This window comes from Hemicordylus capensis, chromosome 14 (assembly GCF_027244095.1).
Source record: "Hemicordylus capensis ecotype Gifberg chromosome 14, rHemCap1.1.pri, whole genome shotgun sequence".
In the NCBI taxonomy this organism is placed as follows: Eukaryota; Metazoa; Chordata; class Lepidosauria; order Squamata; family Cordylidae; genus Hemicordylus; species Hemicordylus capensis.
Window position 1 is genome coordinate 20,132,909 of NC_069670.1, and position 20,744 is coordinate 20,153,652.

General features: G+C 43.8%; 1 protein-coding gene across 7 annotated transcripts in view; it reads left to right on the plus strand.

Moving 5' to 3' along the window:
* The window catches only part of TARS2 (threonyl-tRNA synthetase 2, mitochondrial), a 64,321-nt gene that overhangs the window by 16,784 nt on the left and 26,793 nt on the right, over positions 1 to 20,744 (plus strand). For 3 of the 7 annotated variants that reach the window (XM_053277369.1, XM_053277371.1, XM_053277372.1), the window contains 5 exons: positions 1,247 to 1,370; positions 5,630 to 5,754; positions 9,079 to 9,196; positions 17,413 to 17,541; positions 19,749 to 19,813. In XM_053277369.1, the coding sequence (XP_053133344.1) occupies positions 1,247 to 1,370; positions 5,630 to 5,754; positions 9,079 to 9,196; positions 17,413 to 17,541; positions 19,749 to 19,813 (561 nt within the window). The remainder of the gene's footprint in view (positions 1 to 1,246; positions 1,371 to 5,629; positions 5,755 to 9,078; positions 9,197 to 17,412; positions 17,542 to 19,748; positions 19,814 to 20,744) is intronic. The other 4 variants (XM_053277370.1, XM_053277374.1, XM_053277375.1 and 1 more) reach the window with 4 other exon arrangements.

Genomic DNA, 20,744 nt, shown 5'->3' on the forward strand with positions numbered 1-20,744 from the left:
GTATTGTCTTCACAGACTGGCAGCGGCTTCTCTAAGCTTGCAGGCAGGAATCTCTCTCAGTCCTGACTTGGAGATGCTGCCAGGGAGGGAACTTGGAACCTAAATGCTCTTTCCAGAGCAGCTCCATCCCCTGAAAGGAATATATTTTCTAGTCTCCCTTTCATATGCAACCAGGGCAGACCCTGCTTAGCTAAGGGGACAAGTCATGCTTGCTACCACAAGACCAGCTCTCCTCTCTCAAATTGCTTTGTGTTTGCAAAGCAATTGCCAGCCTGGTGTCACTGGCTTCCATATGCAGCTACTCTCACCTTAAGATTTGGAGAGGCTGTTCTTGAGAGGAGAGCTGGTCTTGTGGTAGCAAGTATGACTTGTCCCCTTAGCTAAGCAGGGTCCACCCTGGTTGCATTTGAATGGGAGACTAGAAGTGTGAGCACTGGAAGATATTCCCCTTAAGGGGATGGAGCCGCTCTGGGGAAAGCAGAAGGTTCCAAGTTCCCTCCCTGGCAGCATCTCCAAGATAGGGCTGAGAGAGATTCCTGCCTGCGACCTTGGAGAAGCCTCTGCCAGTCTGGGTAGACAATACTGAGCTAGATAGACCAATGGTCTGACTCAGTATATGGCAGTTTCCTATGTTCTGTGTGCCTACGCTCTTCAAGATCCATTTGGACAGAGCCTTCTTGGTGACTGCTCTCTTTGCTAAGCAGGGTCTGCTTTGGTTTACAATTGGATCGGAGACTATGCAAGTCCTGTAAAGAGATTCCCTTTAGGGGATGGGTAGCTCAAATGGAAGAGCATTTCCTAGATTCACTCCCTGGCAGCCTCTCCAGGTAGGCCTGGGAAAGACTCCTTCCTGTAGCTCTGGAGTGGCACTGCTAGTCAGTGCAGGCTGTACTGACCTAGGTGGACCAAAGGTCTGACTCAGTATAAAGCAGCTACCTGTATAATGGCAATTTCCAGGGCACAGCACCGTAATTCAGTGGTAGAGCAATTCCTCTACCACTCTTCACAGTACAAGCCACTTGGTTCATTCTTTACCCCTCTTGATGTTCTGGTGAGATGGGTAAAAACTTGCCCGTTCTGTCCGGTATTTGGGGTCAGGGCTTTTCAAGCTGTGACTTTATTGTACAAATGCTGTTGGTTTCTCTGCTCTTGTATCTTCTGCTTTATATCATACGCCTCTTTGATGCCTAAGTGAGAAGCAGCAGAGATGTTTAAAAATAAATGAGTTTCTTCCCTGCTCTTCCAGCCGGAGTCTGGCCAAAGGGACAGTGGCAGCAAAGGTGAACGGGAGCTTCTACGACCTGGACCGCCCACTGGAGGGTGACGCCAGCTTGGAGTTTGTGGATTTTGATTCTCCGGATGGACAAGCAGTGAGTATTGAGAAACTTTACACATGCTCATTGGAGGAAACCGCTTTGAGAACTTCTTGTTTGGGAAGCGGTATATAAATCATAGTAAGGGTAATAGAGAGAACTTTACAAAGGAGTGGTAGCCATGATGCAGACCAATAAGTTTTTGTGTGTGTGATGTCCAAACTAATAGCATCACCCCACACTTCCTGACTTTACTTTCCCGGTCTATAACTGCCCCTGGATGATTATATCTGTTTTCATATACTTGAATTTTAATCATAAGTTTTATGTATTTTACACACGTGGACACATGTGTTGGTATCCCTCCACAAAAAAAGAAGAACTCACAATTGTCTCTGAAATAACTTGAAACTGACAAACGTAATTGGCACCCATCATTGTTTGTTCCGCATTTAACAAAAACCAGACTTTGCTTTAGAGTTTTGATGCAACTGAATATTTCAAATAAGAACACAAATGAAAATGGCATGGACAAAAATGATGGGACCCTTAACCTAATATTTTGTTGCACAACCTTTAGAGGCTGTCACTGCAAGCAAGTGATTCCTGTAGCTCTCAGTGAGACTTCTGCACCCGTCAGCAGGTAGTTTGGCCCACTCTTCCTGAGCAAACGGCTCCAGCTGTGTCAGGTTGGAAGGGTGCCTTCTCCAGACTGCATGTTTCAGTTCTTTCCATACATGTTTGATAGGATTCAAATCAGGGCTCATAGAAGGCCACTTCAGAATAGTCCAATGTTTTGTTCTTAGCCATTCTTGGGTGCTTCTAGCTGTGTGTTTTGGGTCATTATCCTGTTGGAGGATCCGTGATCTGCGACGGAGACAGAGCTTTTTTCGCTCCAGAATGTCTTGATAGTCTTGAGATTTCATTTTTTCCTGCACAGACCCAAGGCACCCCGTGCCAGACGCAGCAAAGCAGCCCCGAAACATAACCAAACCGCCTCCATGTTTCACAGTAGGTATGGTGTTCTTTTCTTTGAAAGCTTCATTTTTTTCGTCTATGGACATAGAGCTGATGTGACTTGCCAAAAAGCTCCGGTTTTGTCTCATCTGTCCAAAGGACAGTCTCCCAGAAGCATTGTGGCTTGTCAATATGCATTTTAGCAAATTCCAGTCTGGCTTTTTTATGTTTTTCTTTCAACAGTGTCCTCCTGGGTCGTCTTCCATTGAGCCCACTGTCACTTAAAAAAAGACGGATGGTGCGATCAGACACTGATGGGCCTTGACCTTGGAGTTTAGCATGTATTTCTTTGGAAGTTGTCCTTGGCTTTTTGTCTACCAGTCTCACTATCCTTCTGCTCATTCTGGGGTCAATTTTCCTCTTGCGGCCACATCCAAGGAGGTTGGCTACAGTCCCATGGACCTTTGAGCTTCTTAATAATATTTGCAACTGTTGTCACAGGAACATCAGACTGCTTGGAGATGGTCTTATAGCCTTTGTCTTTAACATGCTTATTTATAATTTTCTTTCTGATCTCCTCAGACAACTCTCTCCTTTGCTTTTTCTGGTCCATGTTAATTGTGGGATACACGATGATACCAAACAGCAGAGTGACTACTTCTCTCCATTTAAATAGGCTGAATGACTGATTGCACGATTGGAGGCGTGTGATACTAATTAAAGAAAACAGCTAATTTGAAAAATCACTCTAATCCAATTATCTATGATCTTTTCTAGGGGTACCAACAAATGTGTCCAGGCCACTTTAGAATACCTTTGGAGAATAAGCAATATTTTATCTCTTTTCACACTTGATTTGCTTTACTCGATGACATATTTGCTTTACTCGATGACATCGAGTGATGACACTCGATGAGCCAGTGTGGTGTAGTGGTTAGACTGCTGGACTAGGACTGGGGAGACCCGAGTTCAAATCCCCATTCAGCCATGAAACTAGCTGGGTGACTCTGGGCCAGTCACTTCTCTCTCCGCCTAACCTACTTCACAGGGTTGTTGTGAAAGAGAAACTCAAGTATGTAGTACACCGTTCTGGGCTCCTTGGAGGATATAAATGTAGTAATAATAATAATAATAATAATAATAATAATAATAATATCAAAGGCATGCAGGTATACATGGGACAATTCCTTTTCATTTAATCGCTTTTCAGGAGGCATAAAACACTTTTTCAATAAGCTGTAAGGGTACCAACAAATTTGTCCACGTGTGTATGTGTTATTTTACTGTATTTTATTACTCTCTTTTTATGCCTCTTTTTAATGATGCCTCTTATGTTCATAGACAGCCATATTTACATTTTATTACATGACATGCTTGTAGTATGTATCAGGGTTTATAGATATATTCTAAATCATTTATTACTTTTATTATATGCTTATAGTGTACTAGGGTGCAAATATCTTTTGATACTTTGGCTTCTTACTTTATGCTGGTCTATGACCGTTAAAAAGATTGATTGATTGATTGCTTGAACTAATAGCATCTGCTGAACAATCACATTCCAAACCAGGATCTGAAATTGTACTTTGGGGAAACGGTGGCATTATTTATTGTTGTTGATACTGATATACTGTTGCACAACAACAAAAAAGTTCTCAAAGTGGGTTACATAGAAAAATGAATTCATATGGTTTGCTGTCCCTAAAAGGTTCATAATCTAAAAGGAAACACAAGGTAGACATCAGCAGCAGCCACTGGAGGGATGCTGTTCCAGGGTTGGATAGGGCCTGGTGCTCTCCCCCGCTAAATAAAGAGAATTACCACTTTTAAAAGGTGCCTCTTTGCTCAGTTAGCATGGGTTCTGTCCGGACCATGGTTTTTCCGGTGACACTCTATGGATGCGAAAGCTGGACTTTGAAGAAGCAAGATAGGAAAAGCATTGATGCTTTTGGACTTGGGTGCTGGAGAAGACTTTTGGGGATACCATGGACAGCCAGGAAAACAAACAAACAAATAGATCATGGAACAAATCAATCCAGAATTTTCACTCGAGGCACAAATGACCAGGCTCAGACTATCATACTTCGGACACATTATGCAAAGATCCAGCTCCCTTGAGAAGTCTATAATGCTGGGAAAAGTTGAAGGACAGAGAAGAGGATGACCAGCAGCTAGGTGGATGGACTCAATCTCAACAGCAATGAATGCACCACGGAGAGACCTTCAAGGCCAAGTGGAAGACAGATCATCCTGGAGAGAATCTCTCTATGTGGTCGCTAAGAGTTGACAAAGACTTGACAGCACTTAATCAATCAATCAATCAATTAATGTCCGAATTGAATCAAAGGAAATTATTCAACTTTTCAGAATGCCAGAATGCAGAGTCCACGAAAGGAAACGGTTCTCAGGGCAGCTAAAAGGGAAGTCCTCCTTTATGCAGCCCATAACTGGCCTGTGGAACTCAATGTCACAGGAAGTTGTATTGGCCTGTAGCATAAGCGGCTTTTAAACAAGATTAGACAGTATTTGTGACTGATAGGTCAGTAGTTAGTGACTAAATGGGGTCAGCCATCCCCATCATTTGATCTTACCTATGATCTTTCAGAGATGGATTTAAAAATGGTTAACTGCTTTGGAAGCCGGTCTAAGCTGAAAAACAGGGTATCAGTGTCAATAAATGATTCTTCCTTGCCTTGAGAATTCTTTGGCTCTTCCTAGTATGTACATATGATTTGATTCATTTCCATCCTGCTGTTCCTCCAAGGAACTGATGTTCATGATCCCCCTGCTGCTGATTTTATCTTCACAGCAACCCTGTAAGGGGAGTTAGCCCAGATGGCCCAGAGTCACCCAGTGAATTTTGTGGCTGAATGGAAATTTGAGCTCGGTAGTCTAGTGGTAGCACTCTAACCACTACACCACTCATCTTGTGATTTGAAATGCGGAGAGTTTTTGAGTTACTAGTGTAGGGTTAGACCTCTTGAGAAGTACCTGGTGTGCCCACTTGCCTCACCAATCTTCCATCACAAAGAGGAGAGCTGGTCTTGTGGTAGCAAGCATGAATGGTCCCCTTTACTAAGCAGGGTTTGCCCTGGTTTGCATTTGAATGGGAGACTACATGTGTGAACACGGTGAGATTATTCCCCTCGTGGGGTGGGGCCGTTTTTGGAAGAGCCCCTGCCTGCTTGCATTGCAGAAGGTTCCAAGCTCCTTCCCTGGCAGCATCTCTGAGATAGGGCGCAGAGAGACTCCTGCCTGCAGCCTTGGAGAAGCCGCTGCCGGTCTGTGTAGGCAATCCTGAGCTAGATGGACCAAGGGTCTGACTCAGTAGACAGCAGCTATTCCTATTTCTTTCCCAGCTCTTCTGGCACTCCAGTGCCCACGTTCTGGGAGGTGCAGCAGAACTGTTCTACGGCGCTTTCCTTTGTCATGGACCAAGCACAGAGGAGGGATTCTTCTATGACATGTATCTGGATGAGAAAAGGTAAGCTAGACGGGAGATGTTGGCTAGAGAGGTTGTTGAGCAATTGTCCGTTGTGTTGGGGGGCGGGGAGGACCCACCACCACCACCACCAACTCCTCTTGGGGGCTTGCATTGACTTGGATCTGGATTTTCTGCGGTTCTGTTGGATTGTTCAGCTGTGGGTTCTCAAACTTCGCTCCCCAGATGTTGGACTACAACTCCCATCATTCCCTGCCTCAAAGGCTTTCGGCAAGAAGGTAACAGCCCTCTCCTGCTGTTGTCTTGCAGCAGCTGGTGTTCAGAGCTAGACTGCACCTGGACAGGGAGGTTCTGTGTAGCTGTCATGGCCGCTAGCTAGTGACCAACTTCTCTTTGAATTTTAAGGCCCCTTCCCTTAGTCTCTTGTGACCCATTTGTGTGTTAAATTTCTTTTGTAACAAAGGCAGGGTGAAAATATAGCAAGTAATTCACGTTTCACTATAATCCCACCCAGAATCGTGTGTGAAGGGCAAGAATATCTCCCACATATTCTTGGTGGGGTTGCTCCAGGCATACATTCGTCCCTTGCCAACCACAAGGGTTCCGTTCCTGGAAACCCTTGCGGTTGGCGAGACATTAAAGTCAATGGGGAAAGGGGGGTTAGGGGAATCGTGGTTGCAAAACAACCAAAAAGGTTAAAAACGGAAAGAATGTTGCCCCCTGAAATTAAAAAAAAAATCACCGAACCTCAGATACTCTGGTCATGGTTGATGAGGGCAGCCACCATGTTTAAATCCGCAATTGGGAAAACCACGATAGGCAAGGGAAGACTGTATTTCCGGCCCATTGGACGGACATGCTATATCTTTAGCGTCCACTAGGTGTCATCGCTTGTCAAGCAATGTTCCTGACATAGGAAGCTGCCATATACTGAGTCGGACCCTTGGTCTATCTAGCTCAGTATTGTCTTCACAGACTGGCAGCGGCTTCTCCAAGGTTGCAGGCAGGAGTCTCTCTCAGCCCGATCTTGGAGATGGTGCCAAAGAGGGAAGGAACTTGGAACCTCCTGCATGCAGGTAGGTGCTCTTCCCAGAGTGGCCCCATCCCCTCAGGGGAATATCTTACAGTGCTCACACACATAGTCTCCCATACAAATGCAAACCAGGGTGGGCCTTGCTTAGCAAAGCGGACAATTCATGCTTGCTACAAACTCTCCTTCCAGGAGAGTTTACCAAGACTTAGATCCCAATCATGTGCTACTGAGTAACAACATCTGCTAGGATGTATCTGGGATTTGGGATAGTTTTTAGGAACATAGGAAGCTGCCATATACTGAGTCGGACCCTTGGTCTATTTAGCTCAGTATTGTCTTCACAGACTGGCAGCGGCTTCTCCAAGGTTGCAGGCAGGAGTCTCTCTCAGCCCAATCTTGGAGATGCTGCCAGGGAGGGAACTTGGGACCTGGATGCTCTTCCCAGAGCGGCTCCATCCCCTAAGGGGGGAGAGCTTACAGTGTTCACACATCTAGTCTCCCATTCATATGCAACCAGGGCAGACCCTGCTTAGCTAAGGGGACAAGTCATGCTTGCTACCACAAGGTCAGCTCTCCTCTCCCCACCAGACATACTGCTGGTAGGCTATGGGGGCTGCTTACCTGTGATGGTTAAGAATATGCACGACAATCACGTGAACCCACTGACAGGCACACAAGAGATTTTTCTAGTCAACCCTTGCTTCCCTCAAAATCCCTCTGATGTCTCTTCCTCCCAAATTCGTCATGGAATGTTGCCGTAGGGTAGACTTGGATGCAACTTCAGTTGTAATGATGTCCTTCCTGGTATTTGGGGGGGGGGGCATATACTGCCCTGAATCTGTGGATTGGGTGGTATATTAAATCTCTTAATTAATAAATAAATAATGGCGGGGGGAGAGAAATGAATGAGGTTTTGTAGCTTAATCTCAACGTTTTCTTTTTTCTTTTAGGCTGGAATCTTATTTACAGATCCCAAGTCTCCCAGCTCCTAAGAGCCACCTGGCTCTTCCCTTCTCCCAGCCTCCTTTCCCAGACGGCTTTGTTGCCCGCTAGGTATTTTCTTCGTTCTCTCCAAGAGACCAACAAAGCCAGCTGGGAAATGAGGTCTGGAGGGCCGCCCTGGATCCAGTCCAGCAGGTCATATCCTAAAGAATAGCTCCTATGGGAGTACAAAATCTCATCCTTCCTCATATTCTTTGGAGCACTCTTCTCCTCCACACCCCTGACCCGCTTCGTCATCCCCCTCCTTAGTTGCGTTTAAGGCCCTTCCTAAGACCTACCTGTTTCGCCAGGCGTGTTATTGGTATTGATGTTCACCACTTAGAGTCTTGGGAGGAGGCGGTTTATAAGAAACTTTTAATAAATAAATAATAAATAAGTATTGAATGAACGGTGTCCATTTAGATACAGACACGTCTACAGAATCATCCCTATAATTGTTTTTAGTGTGTAAGCTTAATCAGAAATATCACAATCCAAATATGATCATTTCTTGACCAATCTAGGAAGAACACAGGAAGCTGCCATATACTGAGTCAGGCCATTGGTCCGTCTAGCTCCGTATTTTCAACCCAGACTGGCAGCGGCTTCTCCAAGATTGCAGGCAGGAGTCTCTCTCAGCCCTAGCTTGGAGATGCTGCCGGGGAGGGAAGTTGGAACCTTCTGACTGCAAGCAGGCAGGTGCTCGTCCCAGAGCGGCCCCTAAGGGGAATCTCTTACAGTGCTCACACATGTAGTCTCCCACTCAAATGCAAACCAGGGCAGCCCCTACTTAGCAAAGGGGGACATTCATGTTTGCTACCGCAAGCCCTGCTCTCCTCCCATGTACACCACCCACTACCCATCTAGCTTTGGTAGTGGTGTTACGGTTTTCCATGCTTTTGCAATACAAATTCTTGCTGCTATTAACAAAAAACAGATCCTTGCTACCCCTACTTTCAATACTTCCTTTTGCAGCCCAAAACAATTCCCTTTTGAATTGTTAGTCAAATTATAGCCTGTCACTTCATTAACGGCAAACATCTGACATCTTGCTAGACTTTAACAAGTGGACGTGAGCAAAATATACGTACTGTAATTTGGTTGCCAACAACCTCTGTTTTGGGGGCATTGGCCCAAAATGCAACCAACCCTTTTATTAGGACCAGCTGGCACACTGAGTCGAACTTTCCAGTGGCTCACTCTGGCACCGCAGACCGGTATTCCGGAACCTTCTGGTGGCTCACGCCCCGTGCACCAGAACGTTTTTTCTGCTGTGCTGTCCTCAAGTTACTAACGGTTCTTTCATGTCTCCGAATCATATAAAGAACACTTCCTCCCCCCCTCCTCCTCAGGACTGTCTCGGGGAAAGATCTGCCCACTTTGGAAGAGATCTGCAAGAGGATCATTGAGGAGAAACATCCCTTTGAGAGACTGGATGTGTCCCGAGAGGATTTGATGGAGCTCTTTAAGGTGCAATACTCTGTGATCTGAATCCTTTTCCTGTTTACTTGCCATGTACTCTCCTCTGCTGAAACCATCTCTGTGAATAATGGCGCTGTGGGTGTGTGTATACAGCATTCTGTACTTATTATGTACGCATTAAGTACTGAACTGAGCATTCCATTCTGTGTGTATATTACAAGGAAGTAAATTCCATTAAGCTCAAGGGGACTGGAGGGAACCTGCTGAACAGTCCCGGGAAAATAGTGGGGTTTTTAAGGGTGGGGATGAGCATATCTTTTGTAAAATGTGGGTGGGATTCAAATTAAAGATCCTTAAAAAACAACAAAAAAACAGGTGGAGGAAAATAAAATTTAAAATTTACACTAATAATTTAAATTTAAAAATAAGTTAAAGACTGATTTTTAAACAAGGGATTTTAAAACACCCCGTTCAGCTACTCCAATGACTCTGACAGCCAACTATACGGGACATGAAATCTACAGGTTGAGTATCCCTTATCTGGACTACTTGGGACCAGAAGTGTTCTGGATTTTGGAATATTTGCATAATGAGATATCTTGGGTATGGGATAAACACGAAAGGTTACTGTATTTTATTTTATTTTAGGTTTTATTTGAAGTATAAAAACAAATAAGCATTGAATTTATGATAACTACAGGTCGCTGTAAATGTAATGAAAAATAATTGTGAGAAGCTTTCTTCCGGGAGAAAGGAGGAACAGGAGGAGGTAACATGCAAGTTCTGAGCTCCTGTTTTTATCTTATTTTCTGTTTTTCTTTTTTAATTAAGACTTTTGCCTTTGGCTTATAGCCTAATTGAGCTGTTTGGCTTGTATTCTGAAGCTGTGCCAATTTTGGGGAATTTTTTCCCTATCAGAGGACTGAGATTACATTACTGCAAGATTTGTCTCCCCTGACTCAGCGGTATTTAGCAGGAGTGAATGAGAAGCATCTGCACGAAATGAGGAGTAGGCAGGCTAAGAAACATACTAACAAAGTTAAGCTTTTTGAGAAAACCGCTCTGAGCTCTGTCTGTGTCTCTAAGCCTTTCTATGCAGTAGACACAGCTGCTCAAGTGAAGAGTGACTCCTCTCTTTTGCAATCTCAGTTTGCAGGCTCTTTGCATGTTGAAAACCTTGGGAATGACTTTATCGCTGAGAGCCCGAGGACTAGCCCAGTGGGGGTCTGCCGTGAGCAGAGTCAAGTATGTAATAAATCACCCGGCTTTCATTACAATCTGAGCGGGATGAGTGAGCCCCTCTCACATTCTATGGATGACCCAGCTAATTTATCTCCGAGCAGTTTAAGGAAATCTCCCACTCGTGCTATCAGTGAGGAAATACCATTTAAAATGTCCAAACTTATACTGGAGACTTTGATTTACTTATTTCAGCGTCTTTCTAAAATCACAGCCCAGATGGACTCCTTAGCCATGGATTTGAAAAAGTTATCTAATTCAGCTCCATTGGGTAGATCTGAAGACAGCAAATCATTACAAGTAAAGGAAGGCAAACAGCTTGCTGACGCTTATTCTCAAACGAGAGTGCAGATTCCAGCTTCTGACCATGTGTCGTTAACTGCGTATTCTATCTCATCCAAGGGGGAGGCTTGTTTGTCCCCCTTTGGATATCACCCCTCACGTACCAAACATGGCAATTCTCAGTCAACTTATCACCCAAACCATATTATTTTGGACATTTGTCATAACTCCACTAATCATCAGCGCTGAAACACGAAAGGAAAAATTAGAGCTTCATTAGCTCAGATTTTGTGCTTTCCCCTTCAAGCAATTGATTTGATTTCCTTCTCTAAACTCAAATCTCTTAAATCTTACATGTTAAAACTGCTGCTTAGATTTGACTATGCTCTAATTCCTCAATCTTTGCTCAGAATGCGGGACCATCTAGCTAACTGGGAGATATTCCCCAGGAGAGTTATTGGGGAGCTCTCAAACACTCCCGAGGACCCCGTTGAACTATATCTGGGGTCCATGAGGAAATGTATGATCACGCGAGCAAATCTGCCTACTGGCAATCCACAGAAGAGAAATTCCTCATGCAGTTTCCCTATAGTTAAGAAAGATCATCAAACTCAGACTGGGTGCACAGATCCCATATTGAACACTATTGCTGTACCCAGTTCAACCCTGTTAGGCTCAAGTGAACCAAACGATCTTTTGTTTGTCACTGTTTCGGAAGTGGGCGAACTATCCGATGGATTGCAACCCCCATACTTTTTGGAGGAGAGTGATATAGTTGAAATACATGGGAATTTATCTTTGGCGATGCAGGCAGACACCCAGTCTAGTCTGGTTCCTAACTCGCAAGAACTGAAGTCTCTGGATTCTGATATCCTGCAGCCTTTGGAAGCGCTGAATGATTCTATTTCTAAGAACTCTCTGTTAGCTCTTAATGCTACCAGCCCAATGGAGTTGCCGGGCGAAGTAGATAAGATTGAACTAATAGCGGGATCACTCCTGAAGGATGGTTTATGGGCTAACATTTCCAAGTTAAAATCTCTTGAGGCTATTTTAACAGACAACAGGAATCAAAGGAAGAAGATCTCTCCAGAAGAAAGCGCAAGTAATATTATCTCATCTATTTATTTACAGGAGACTGATAAGTCTAATCTCTCCCGCTCAAAGGATCACCTGAGCAACTTGGCTTCTGATGACCTACATCACATGAGACAGACTAAAATCACAAATTTTCTTTACCCTTTGGAAAAGACTGCAGGAAGTTCTGTAAAAGTATCCAATCTTCTTTCGCAGCAATGACAGTCTCAGTTGGTCTTGGCCAAGTCGAAGTATCTGAACTTTAAATCTGCGGATGCACCGCTAGAAGGGAGTGTGGGAGGCTTCTCAGAGTTGGAAACCCTGGTGGCAAAGTCCACGATGGGAAATGGTGTGGGTCCCTCATTTTTGGAGTTTTCGACTAAACAGCTTTTCCCTGCCCGCTCAGAGACTTGTTATGCGAGCGGTGACCAGTCGACCTGGAAAATTCTTGGCTGGAATATTGCCGGGTGGAACGGGAAGAGAAATGATGCAGAGTTTATTACTTTTATCCAACCGTGGGATATTCTAGTGTTCCAGGAGACATGGACAAAAGATGAGATCAATATCGGTGGCTATACCATCTACTCACTGAAAGCCCACTTGGATGCCAAAAGGGGAAGGCTGGCTTAGTATATTGTATATCGCTAGCCTTGAACGTAGAATCCATCCGATCAGCTGACTTGCCCCCCTATGCTATGGCAATTTTGATCGAGGCTAAGAGTGGAGACTTGCTATTGATCAATGTTTATTTGCCTCCTAGTCAATCACTTAATTCCACTACTACAATTTGGGAACAGTTGGATAGGTATATAACTGAAGCATTATTGAATTTCCCCCATGCTTCTGTAATTCTTATGCGGGATTTTAATTCCAGATGTGGTACCGATGATAAAACGTTGATGGCCTCGCATTTTTGGAAATGGGGAGATTGCATTGAAGGTGCTTCTCTCACTAACCGTTATTCTAAAGATAAATGTATCAACTCATTAGGAGCCCAATTGCTCTATTTAACTATTGACCAATTTAAACGGTACTATACCCTCGGATATTCCTGGGGAATATACATTTCTTTCCTCGCGGGGAAATAGTGTTGTGGACTATGTTATGGTTTCCAAATCTATCCTTCCCTATGTATCTTCCTTTGAAGTGGGTGAGCAAGTTTTTAGTGATCATTTACCCATGAACATCTATTTAGATCTTCCTCGGGAAAGGAGGGGTAATTTGTTCCCCTGTGCTTTTGAGGAAAGTTCAAAAGCTGCAAAATAAAATGGTCCAAGGAGGTAGAAAATGAGATTTCCAGGTTTTATGATTCTCCCGAAGGTAGAGATTTATTTAACTCCATTGTGCAAGCTCACCTGGGACCTCAAACAATTGTTGCTTACGGAAAATTGGAAACTGCTTTTATGCAAAAGTTCCTCCATTGTAGTAAGCGACATTCCTCACAGGCCTATAGTAAAAGAGCAGCTAATAACTGGTTTGATCTGCATTGCAGGGCATTACGTAAACAACTGCTGAGTATCTATAGAGAATATAGATTGGGTACAGAACAAACAGTCCCACCAATCTACTATCAGATTAAAAAGGCATACAAAAGGAGGCTTAAATATGCTAAACAACAAGCATTGCGAAATGTCTGGAACAAGCTTATTATGGCTACTACTAATAAAGATAGCCACACTTTTTGGAGATTGGTCTCAGCAACCGGCCGGGTTAATATGCCTTGTAGAATTCCGGCTAAATCATGGGAATCTCACTTTTTTGCTGTCTATAATGATGCCCAGCCTAGCCAGATCTTTGTTCCCCCTCTGATTGGGGAGTTGCCCCGTTGGCCTCCTGTTACTCCCGCTGAAATAACAGATTTAATAGGTCGCCTTAAAAATGGAAAAGCTCCTGGTCCTGATCTTCTTCTTCCTGAACTATTAAAAGCCAATATAGAATGGTGGGCTTTAGTTCAAGCAAATTTATTTACATCTATTAATAGTTCAGGTGTTGTTCCAGAGCAATGGAAAACAGCAATAGTTGTTCCCATTCAGATCCATCCAATTATCGACCTATTAGTTTGTTGTCAGTGGTTGGCAAATTATATGCTTTGTATCTTTTGGATAAACTTGAGGCATGGATTTCAGAAAATCAAATTCTCGGGATTGAACAAGCAGGCTTTAGAGCAGGCCGCTCTACTCTCGATCACTGTATGATCCTGCACCATCTAGCAAAGAAATACTCTAGTGGCCCCAAACGCAAATTTTTTGTTACCTTTATCGACTTAAAATCTGCATTTGATTCTATCTCCAGATATTTATTATGGTCCAAACTTGGAAAAACAACAATAGACAAGAGATTGCTATTTTTGGTGATGCAGCTTTACTCCAATTCCTCATTACGGGTTAGATATGCTATCAATGGGGCCTTAACTGATTCTATCCCCTCTACTCGAGGGGTTAGACAGGGCTGCGTCTTGGCCCCAACATTGTTTAATCTCTTTATTAATGATTTGGCTCCATCTCTGGAGAGTGTGGATTCACATGCCCCGAAGCTGGCTAACAGAATGGTGCCCATTTTACTCTATGCCGATGACGCAGCAGTGTTATCACAGTCCAGATTAGGTCTGCAAAGACTGTTGCGCGCTTTTGCCATTTACTGTAATGATAACAAACTAACAGTTAACTACAAAAAAAAAAGGTCCTGGTTTTCTTTAAATCCAGGAAATTATATAAATGGGTAATAAATCAGAACCACATTGAGCAGGTTTACAACTATAAATATTTAGGCATATTATTTCAATATAATCTAAATTGGAAAACCCATAAGCTGTCTTCAATTCATAAAGCCCGCAATACTCTCAGTGCCTTTTTTCCAATTTTACTACTCTAAAGGGGGCCAATTTGTTCCCATGGCACTCCAGGTATTTCGTGCTAAGATCGTGGCCCAACTACTTTTTGGAGTCCCGCTATGGATCCAGGGAGTAACAGCTGAACTGGAGAGAGTACAGTCTATTTTTCTAAGAGCAATCTTTGCAGTGCCTACGTGTGTGCCTTATTCTGCTCTGTGCTTGGAATCTGGGTCTTTCTCTATTGTCTGTAAAGCCTGGGAGCTTACTTTTGCTAGATGGAGTAAACTCTATTCAGAGATTCAGGAATTTTCTTTTTTCCAATATTTATGGGTGGATTCTTATCCCAACCCTTGGCTAACGTATGTAAATAATAAAATTATTCAACTGGGCCTTTCTCCTTCAGAACTCCTTACTTGGGAATATAATAAGGTGAAGGAAATATGATTTCTCCGGTTGCACGATATTGAGCGGCAGGAACTTATGTCTTCGGCCAATAGGACTTGCTCCCCTTTACATTTTGGGATTTTGCCACCTTGGGGAGATAGAGGTGCTAATTACTTAACAACACTGCTTTTTTCTAAATTTCGGGTCTCATTTGCTTGGGCCCGGTTAAATGTGTTGCCCTCTTCTCTTTTGCAACGGAGGTTTGCTAAAGATCATCCTGTTTTTGTTTTCTGCCCTTGTGGCGTTGGCCTCCTGGAAACTGTCACCCTGTATTGCTATATTGCTCTTTATATCGGGATGCTAGAGAAGAACTTATTTCCCCTCTGTTACTCACATTTCCCGGAAGGTGTGAGCTCTTTTATACATGTTACTGCCTCGCAGATTCAAGCCCCGGGATTACAACAATCGTGGCTAAATTTTTCTACATTGCCATTAGGTTAAGGTCCCTATTAAGTGCTTAATTGCGAGAGCGGTCTATTGTTTTTAAGTAATTTATTATGAGTGATTGTATTCTGTTTTATTGTGTTTTAGCACTGTTTTATTGATCGTTGTATTGAGTATATTTGTTGTTCCTATTTCTGCTGGTCAACGGCCGTAATAAAATTGATGATGATGCCCTAATTGCGAGAAAATTTTCAACGCAATAATGTTGCTGGTCCTGTTAGACTCAGATTTTGGAGCATTCTGGATTTCGGATGTCCGGATAAGGGATACTCAACCTGTATTTGTATATTGTATGTGTTTGTATATTTAAAACAAGAATGCCAGTAAGCTCTCCTCTCCTCTCCTCCTTTGTAGGGAATATAGCAGAGCTGCACAACTCCCGCCCCCCCACCCCAGGCAAAGCAGTCATTGGACTACAACTCCCATCACCCCCAGCAACAGTGGCCAATAGTCAGGATGATGGGAATTGTAGTTCAACATCTGCAGGAGAGTTGAAGTTCTGCAGCCCTGGAATAGAGCAAGGAGGAGAGAAGAACCATTAAGCACATAACTTTGTTTAACTCCCAAACTCTTCAGACTGACCTTTCCCATTGGAACATGTTCCACAGAGCATTCAATATAAAACACATATGATTAAGAATAGGTAAATACCCCTTTATACACTTCAGTGTATAAAGTGAATATGCAGTCATATACAAAGTAGAAGCTGCTGTGTACTGAGTCAGACCCTTGGTCCATCTAGCTCAGTATGGCCAACTCTGATTGGCAGCGGCTCTCCAAGGTTTCAGGGAGGAGCCTTTCTCAGCCCTACCTAGAAATGCTGGCAGGATTTGAACCCAGGCGCTTGATGATCAACTGCTGAGCTATGGTTCCCAACCTGTGTGGCACTCTAGACGTTGCTGAACCAAAACTCCCATCATCCCCAGGCAGGTGCCTGGGGGTGATGGGAGTTTTGGTTCAGCAAGGTCTGGAGGGCCACACAGGTTGGGGACCCTTCCCCTGAGGGGCCTACCTTGCAGCAGGCAGTTCCCAGAGGGAGTTGCCCATCCAAATGCAAACCAAGGCACCCTCTGCTTAGCAAAGGGGACAATTTGCACTCAGTACTGCAAGAACAGCTTTCCACCGCAACACGCTTACACACGCGTGCACAAGGAAAAAGGGAAACGAAGCCAATAAGTGTCATTAAACATGCCACCAATTTTATTTTTAAAAGTGGAGATTCTAGGCCTGGCCTGCTCAACTCTGCCCCCCCCCCGCCAGCTGTTCTTGGACTACAACTCCCATAATCCCCAGCCACAGTGGCCAACAGCCAGGGATTGTGGGAGTTGTAGGCCAACCTCTGCAGGAGGGCCGAAGTGGAGCAGGCCTGCTCTAGGCCATTATCGGCTCCTGAGGGGCCCGTTGTGGCCTGAGAGGAATGTTGGGGCAGCCCTTCCCTCACCAGGCCCTGCGGGAAGGAGGAAGGGGCTTTTTTTGGGGGGGCCACTCTTTTAAGGGTCGGAAACCTAAGACTCTGGAGTCTGTTCCACTGGGGGCTGTAAAGCAGAGTAGGAGTTATCTCGGAGGGCCTGAGGCAGAAGGTTTTCTTCAGGAGAACTCAGTCTGAATTAGTGCCTGTTAATAAGCCTAGAAATTAACTGTTTCAGATTTTTTGATTGATTGATTGATTGTTTAATTTCTATACCGCCTTTCATTAAAATAATCCCAAGGCGGCTTTAAAACAATCCCAAGGCGGTTTGTGGCTTTCCACTACCCTGTTTCCCCGAAAGTAAGACCTACCCCGAAAGTAAGACCTAGCAGTAATTTCTGATGTACCGCTAATTGCCCTAATGCATTTTTGGGGGCTAAAATTAATATAAGACACTGTCTTATTTTCGGGGAAACACGGTAGATATGAGGGCTTTCTACTTGATTGATACTTAAGCTTTGTAATAGTCATCTTATTACTTAGGAACATAGGGAGCTGCCATATACGGAGTCAGACCCTTGGTCTGTCGAGCTCAGGACTGTCTACACCTGGGGTGCACAAGTCAAATACTCTGAGCCAGAACCAACCATAACTTGGTATGCAGGGGCCAAGGTAAATTTTCAGCACATTAATGATTACATTAGAATGAATTATTAAAAATACTAATGAAAGCAATTATTAGTTACCTACAGCACAAGGAGGCTCCTAGCAAGGAACCTTTCCTCTTCCACTTTCACCACTTGCAAAGATCAGTTTTGAAAGGGGGCTGACCCCCACCAGGTCCATGGGTCAAGGTGGCATTTTGCACCTCACCCCAGGCGCCACAGTACTTTGGGCCACCAAAAAAGTCCCCGTGGGCCAGATCTGGCCCCTGGGCCTTACGTTGCGCATGCCTGGTCTACACAGACTGGCAGCAGCTTCTCCAAGGTTGCAGGCAGGAGTCTCTCTCAGCCCTCTCTTGGAGATGCTGCCAGGGAGGGAACTGGGAACCTAGAAGCTCTTCCCAGAGCGGCTCCATCCCCTCAGGGGAATCTCTTACAGGGCTCACACAGGTAGCCTCCCATTCAAATGCAAACCAGGGCAGACCTTGCTTAGCTAAGGGGGCAAGCCAGCTCTCCTCTCATTATGTTCTTCTATAAGAACATAAGAACATCCCAGCTGGATCAGGCCCAAGGAGGCCCGTCTAGTCCAGCATCCTGTTTCACACAGTGGCCCACCAGATGCCGCTGAGAAGCCCACAGGCTGCTTGTTGGCTTTAACAGTGTTTATGTGAACATATATTCAAACCTTTAGTTTGAGGTGAAAATTAAGATGCGTGATATAAGAAGTTGCCTTATATGGCACCGAAGTTAAAATGGGTGCCTTAACTTGCAATTTCCCTGCTTTCTGGAGCCTGAGTGAAAACTGAACGTAACTCTTTTTTTTTTTAAGCTTTTAAAAAATTGCCACATACTTTTTCAAAGGAACAAGCATTTACAAATTACATCAGATCTAAAGATACAAAAAATTGAGGATTCTCAAGCATTTTGCTTTATATCAAATCAAAATCAAATTAAATCTTTTATGGCCATATCCCTTTATTATGGTCATTTCACTTCACTTTCTAATTAATATAAGCTATACTCGCCAGTTAAAATATGCATTAAAAAGGATAACAATAGAGCTTTCATGAGAATACTAATTGCCAGTTGTCTGATTTATGACTTACGTTGAGTTCATGGAACTTTTAATAGGCATTGATATTAAATATTTACCATGAGCTCCCATATTTTGTCAAGCTACTCTTTGAGAGGGCTGCCTCCTTTTCAGTGTTTTTTTTTGCTGCCATTAAAAGCAAACCAATTAATTCTTCATGAATAACTGAGCATTGACATGAAATACAAGTTCCTAATGGTGGTATTACCAGATTTGGTTGCATTAATGACCCAGTTATAACTCAGCTGTCTCTTTAAACTCAAGGTTTTTAGTTAATTCAACACATGGTTTAAAAGTTTGTGGTGTTCTCTTAACGGCAAAGAAACTTATTTAACGGCAAAGAAACTTAAGTATGTAAGGAGAAACTTAAGTATGTAGTATGCTCTGGGCTCCTTGGAGGAAGAGCGAGATATAAAAAATGATATATTTTTTTTAAGCCACTGTTAAAGGTCTGTATATCCAGAAGTTCTCTCTTGCGTCAAGTGTCCTTATATTTTATTTTTTCTTTTCTTTTACTAGAAAGCTTTCAGATTTTAATCTGATGAAGTGAACTTTGGCCTTTTAATGTTGCTGCCACAGAAAATCTGTCCATCTTTAAAGTGCCAGGATACTTTCCCTTGGGTTTGCTGTGGCAGACCAACAGGGCTGGCTCCCTCTCTGGAATTTGCAAGGTTGCAGGGTGAATGCAAAGTAATGGCATCAGGTTGTTCCAGCTTTCTTTGTGATGCCTGCTGACTTGCTGCTTCTGAAAAATGGGCACGAAGAACAGTAATTTAACCTAGGGAGCTGGCTGCCACATGATGTGGTGCTGGCCACAGGCTTTTAAATGGAATTAAACAGATTCATAGCAGAGAAGCAGCCCATAAGCAGCTGTTACTCATGATGGCTGAATGGAACCTCTGTGTTTCAAGGCCGGCTATCTTAATATAAAAGATCTGGAAAGTGGTGCTTACCTGTAGAAAAATGTAAAGACCCATAAGGGTCTGCAGCAACCCACAGTCCTGTTTGACCATTTTGAAAAATTAATAGGGATGACCAGAGCTGAGGGAGTGCTTGAATTGCTCCAAACTTGTCTTACTGCTGGTCCAGATGACCAAGATGTTGCTTTCTTTGTGTCCCTGCAGCATAACAAATTCAAACTGCGGATAATCAACCAGAAGGTTAAATCTCCAACCGCCACTGTGTACAGGTGAGGCAGGCTGTTGAATCCAGTCTTGGGAGCAAGGTAACCTTTTTTCACAGATCTGACTCTGTGGCTTCAGACCACAGACTATCTCAATGTGTTGAATTACACCAGGGAGAAAAATAAATGTGTGTAGACTTCATTGTTGGGAGAAAAAGAGACATTCTCTGAAATAGAGACCCTTTTCTACAAGAAAGGCAAAAGAGCTTGGCATGTTTTTGATTAGGAAAAATGTGGTGAAGGAAGTGATAGAGATGTATGAACGTAGGAAGCTGCCTCCTACCGAGTCAGACCCTTGTTCCCTCTAGCTTAGTATTGTCCACCTTGACTGGCAGCAGCTCTCCAAGGTTTCAGGGGAATTCTTTCCCAGCCCTACCTGAAGAGGCTGACAGGAATTGAACCTGTCTGCAAAGTGGATGCTCCACCCCTGAGCTGCTGCCTCATGCAGAGTCAGTCAAGCTTGAACTTGACTACCCTGACTGGCAGCAGCTGTCCAAGGCTCCAGGCAGGGGTCTCTCCCGGCCCTACCTGGAGATGCTGCCAGGGATTGAACCTCTGGCCTTCCACATGCAAAGCAGAGGCTCTTCCACTGCGGTACGGCCCCATCCCATAGTTCAGTGAAAACTGAAATATTGCAGTGGAAAGAGAGAGACTATTTTCTGCTTCGGTAGTACTATTGGAATTAGTAATAATTATTAATAAGAATAATTAGTAATATTTGGGGTCACCCCGTGAAACTGATTGGCAGCCCATTCGGAAGAGACACAAGATCTTCACACAATGCACAGTTGGTTGCTAAAAACTTTATACAGTGTTTGCCTGAAACCAAGACGAGGTTGTTTTCCTTGGACCTTAGAAATGTGAGGGTCGTTGTAAACTCACAGTCTACTTCCTCTTGGGTAAATCCAGGTACAACTTGTATTCAACCTGTATTTTT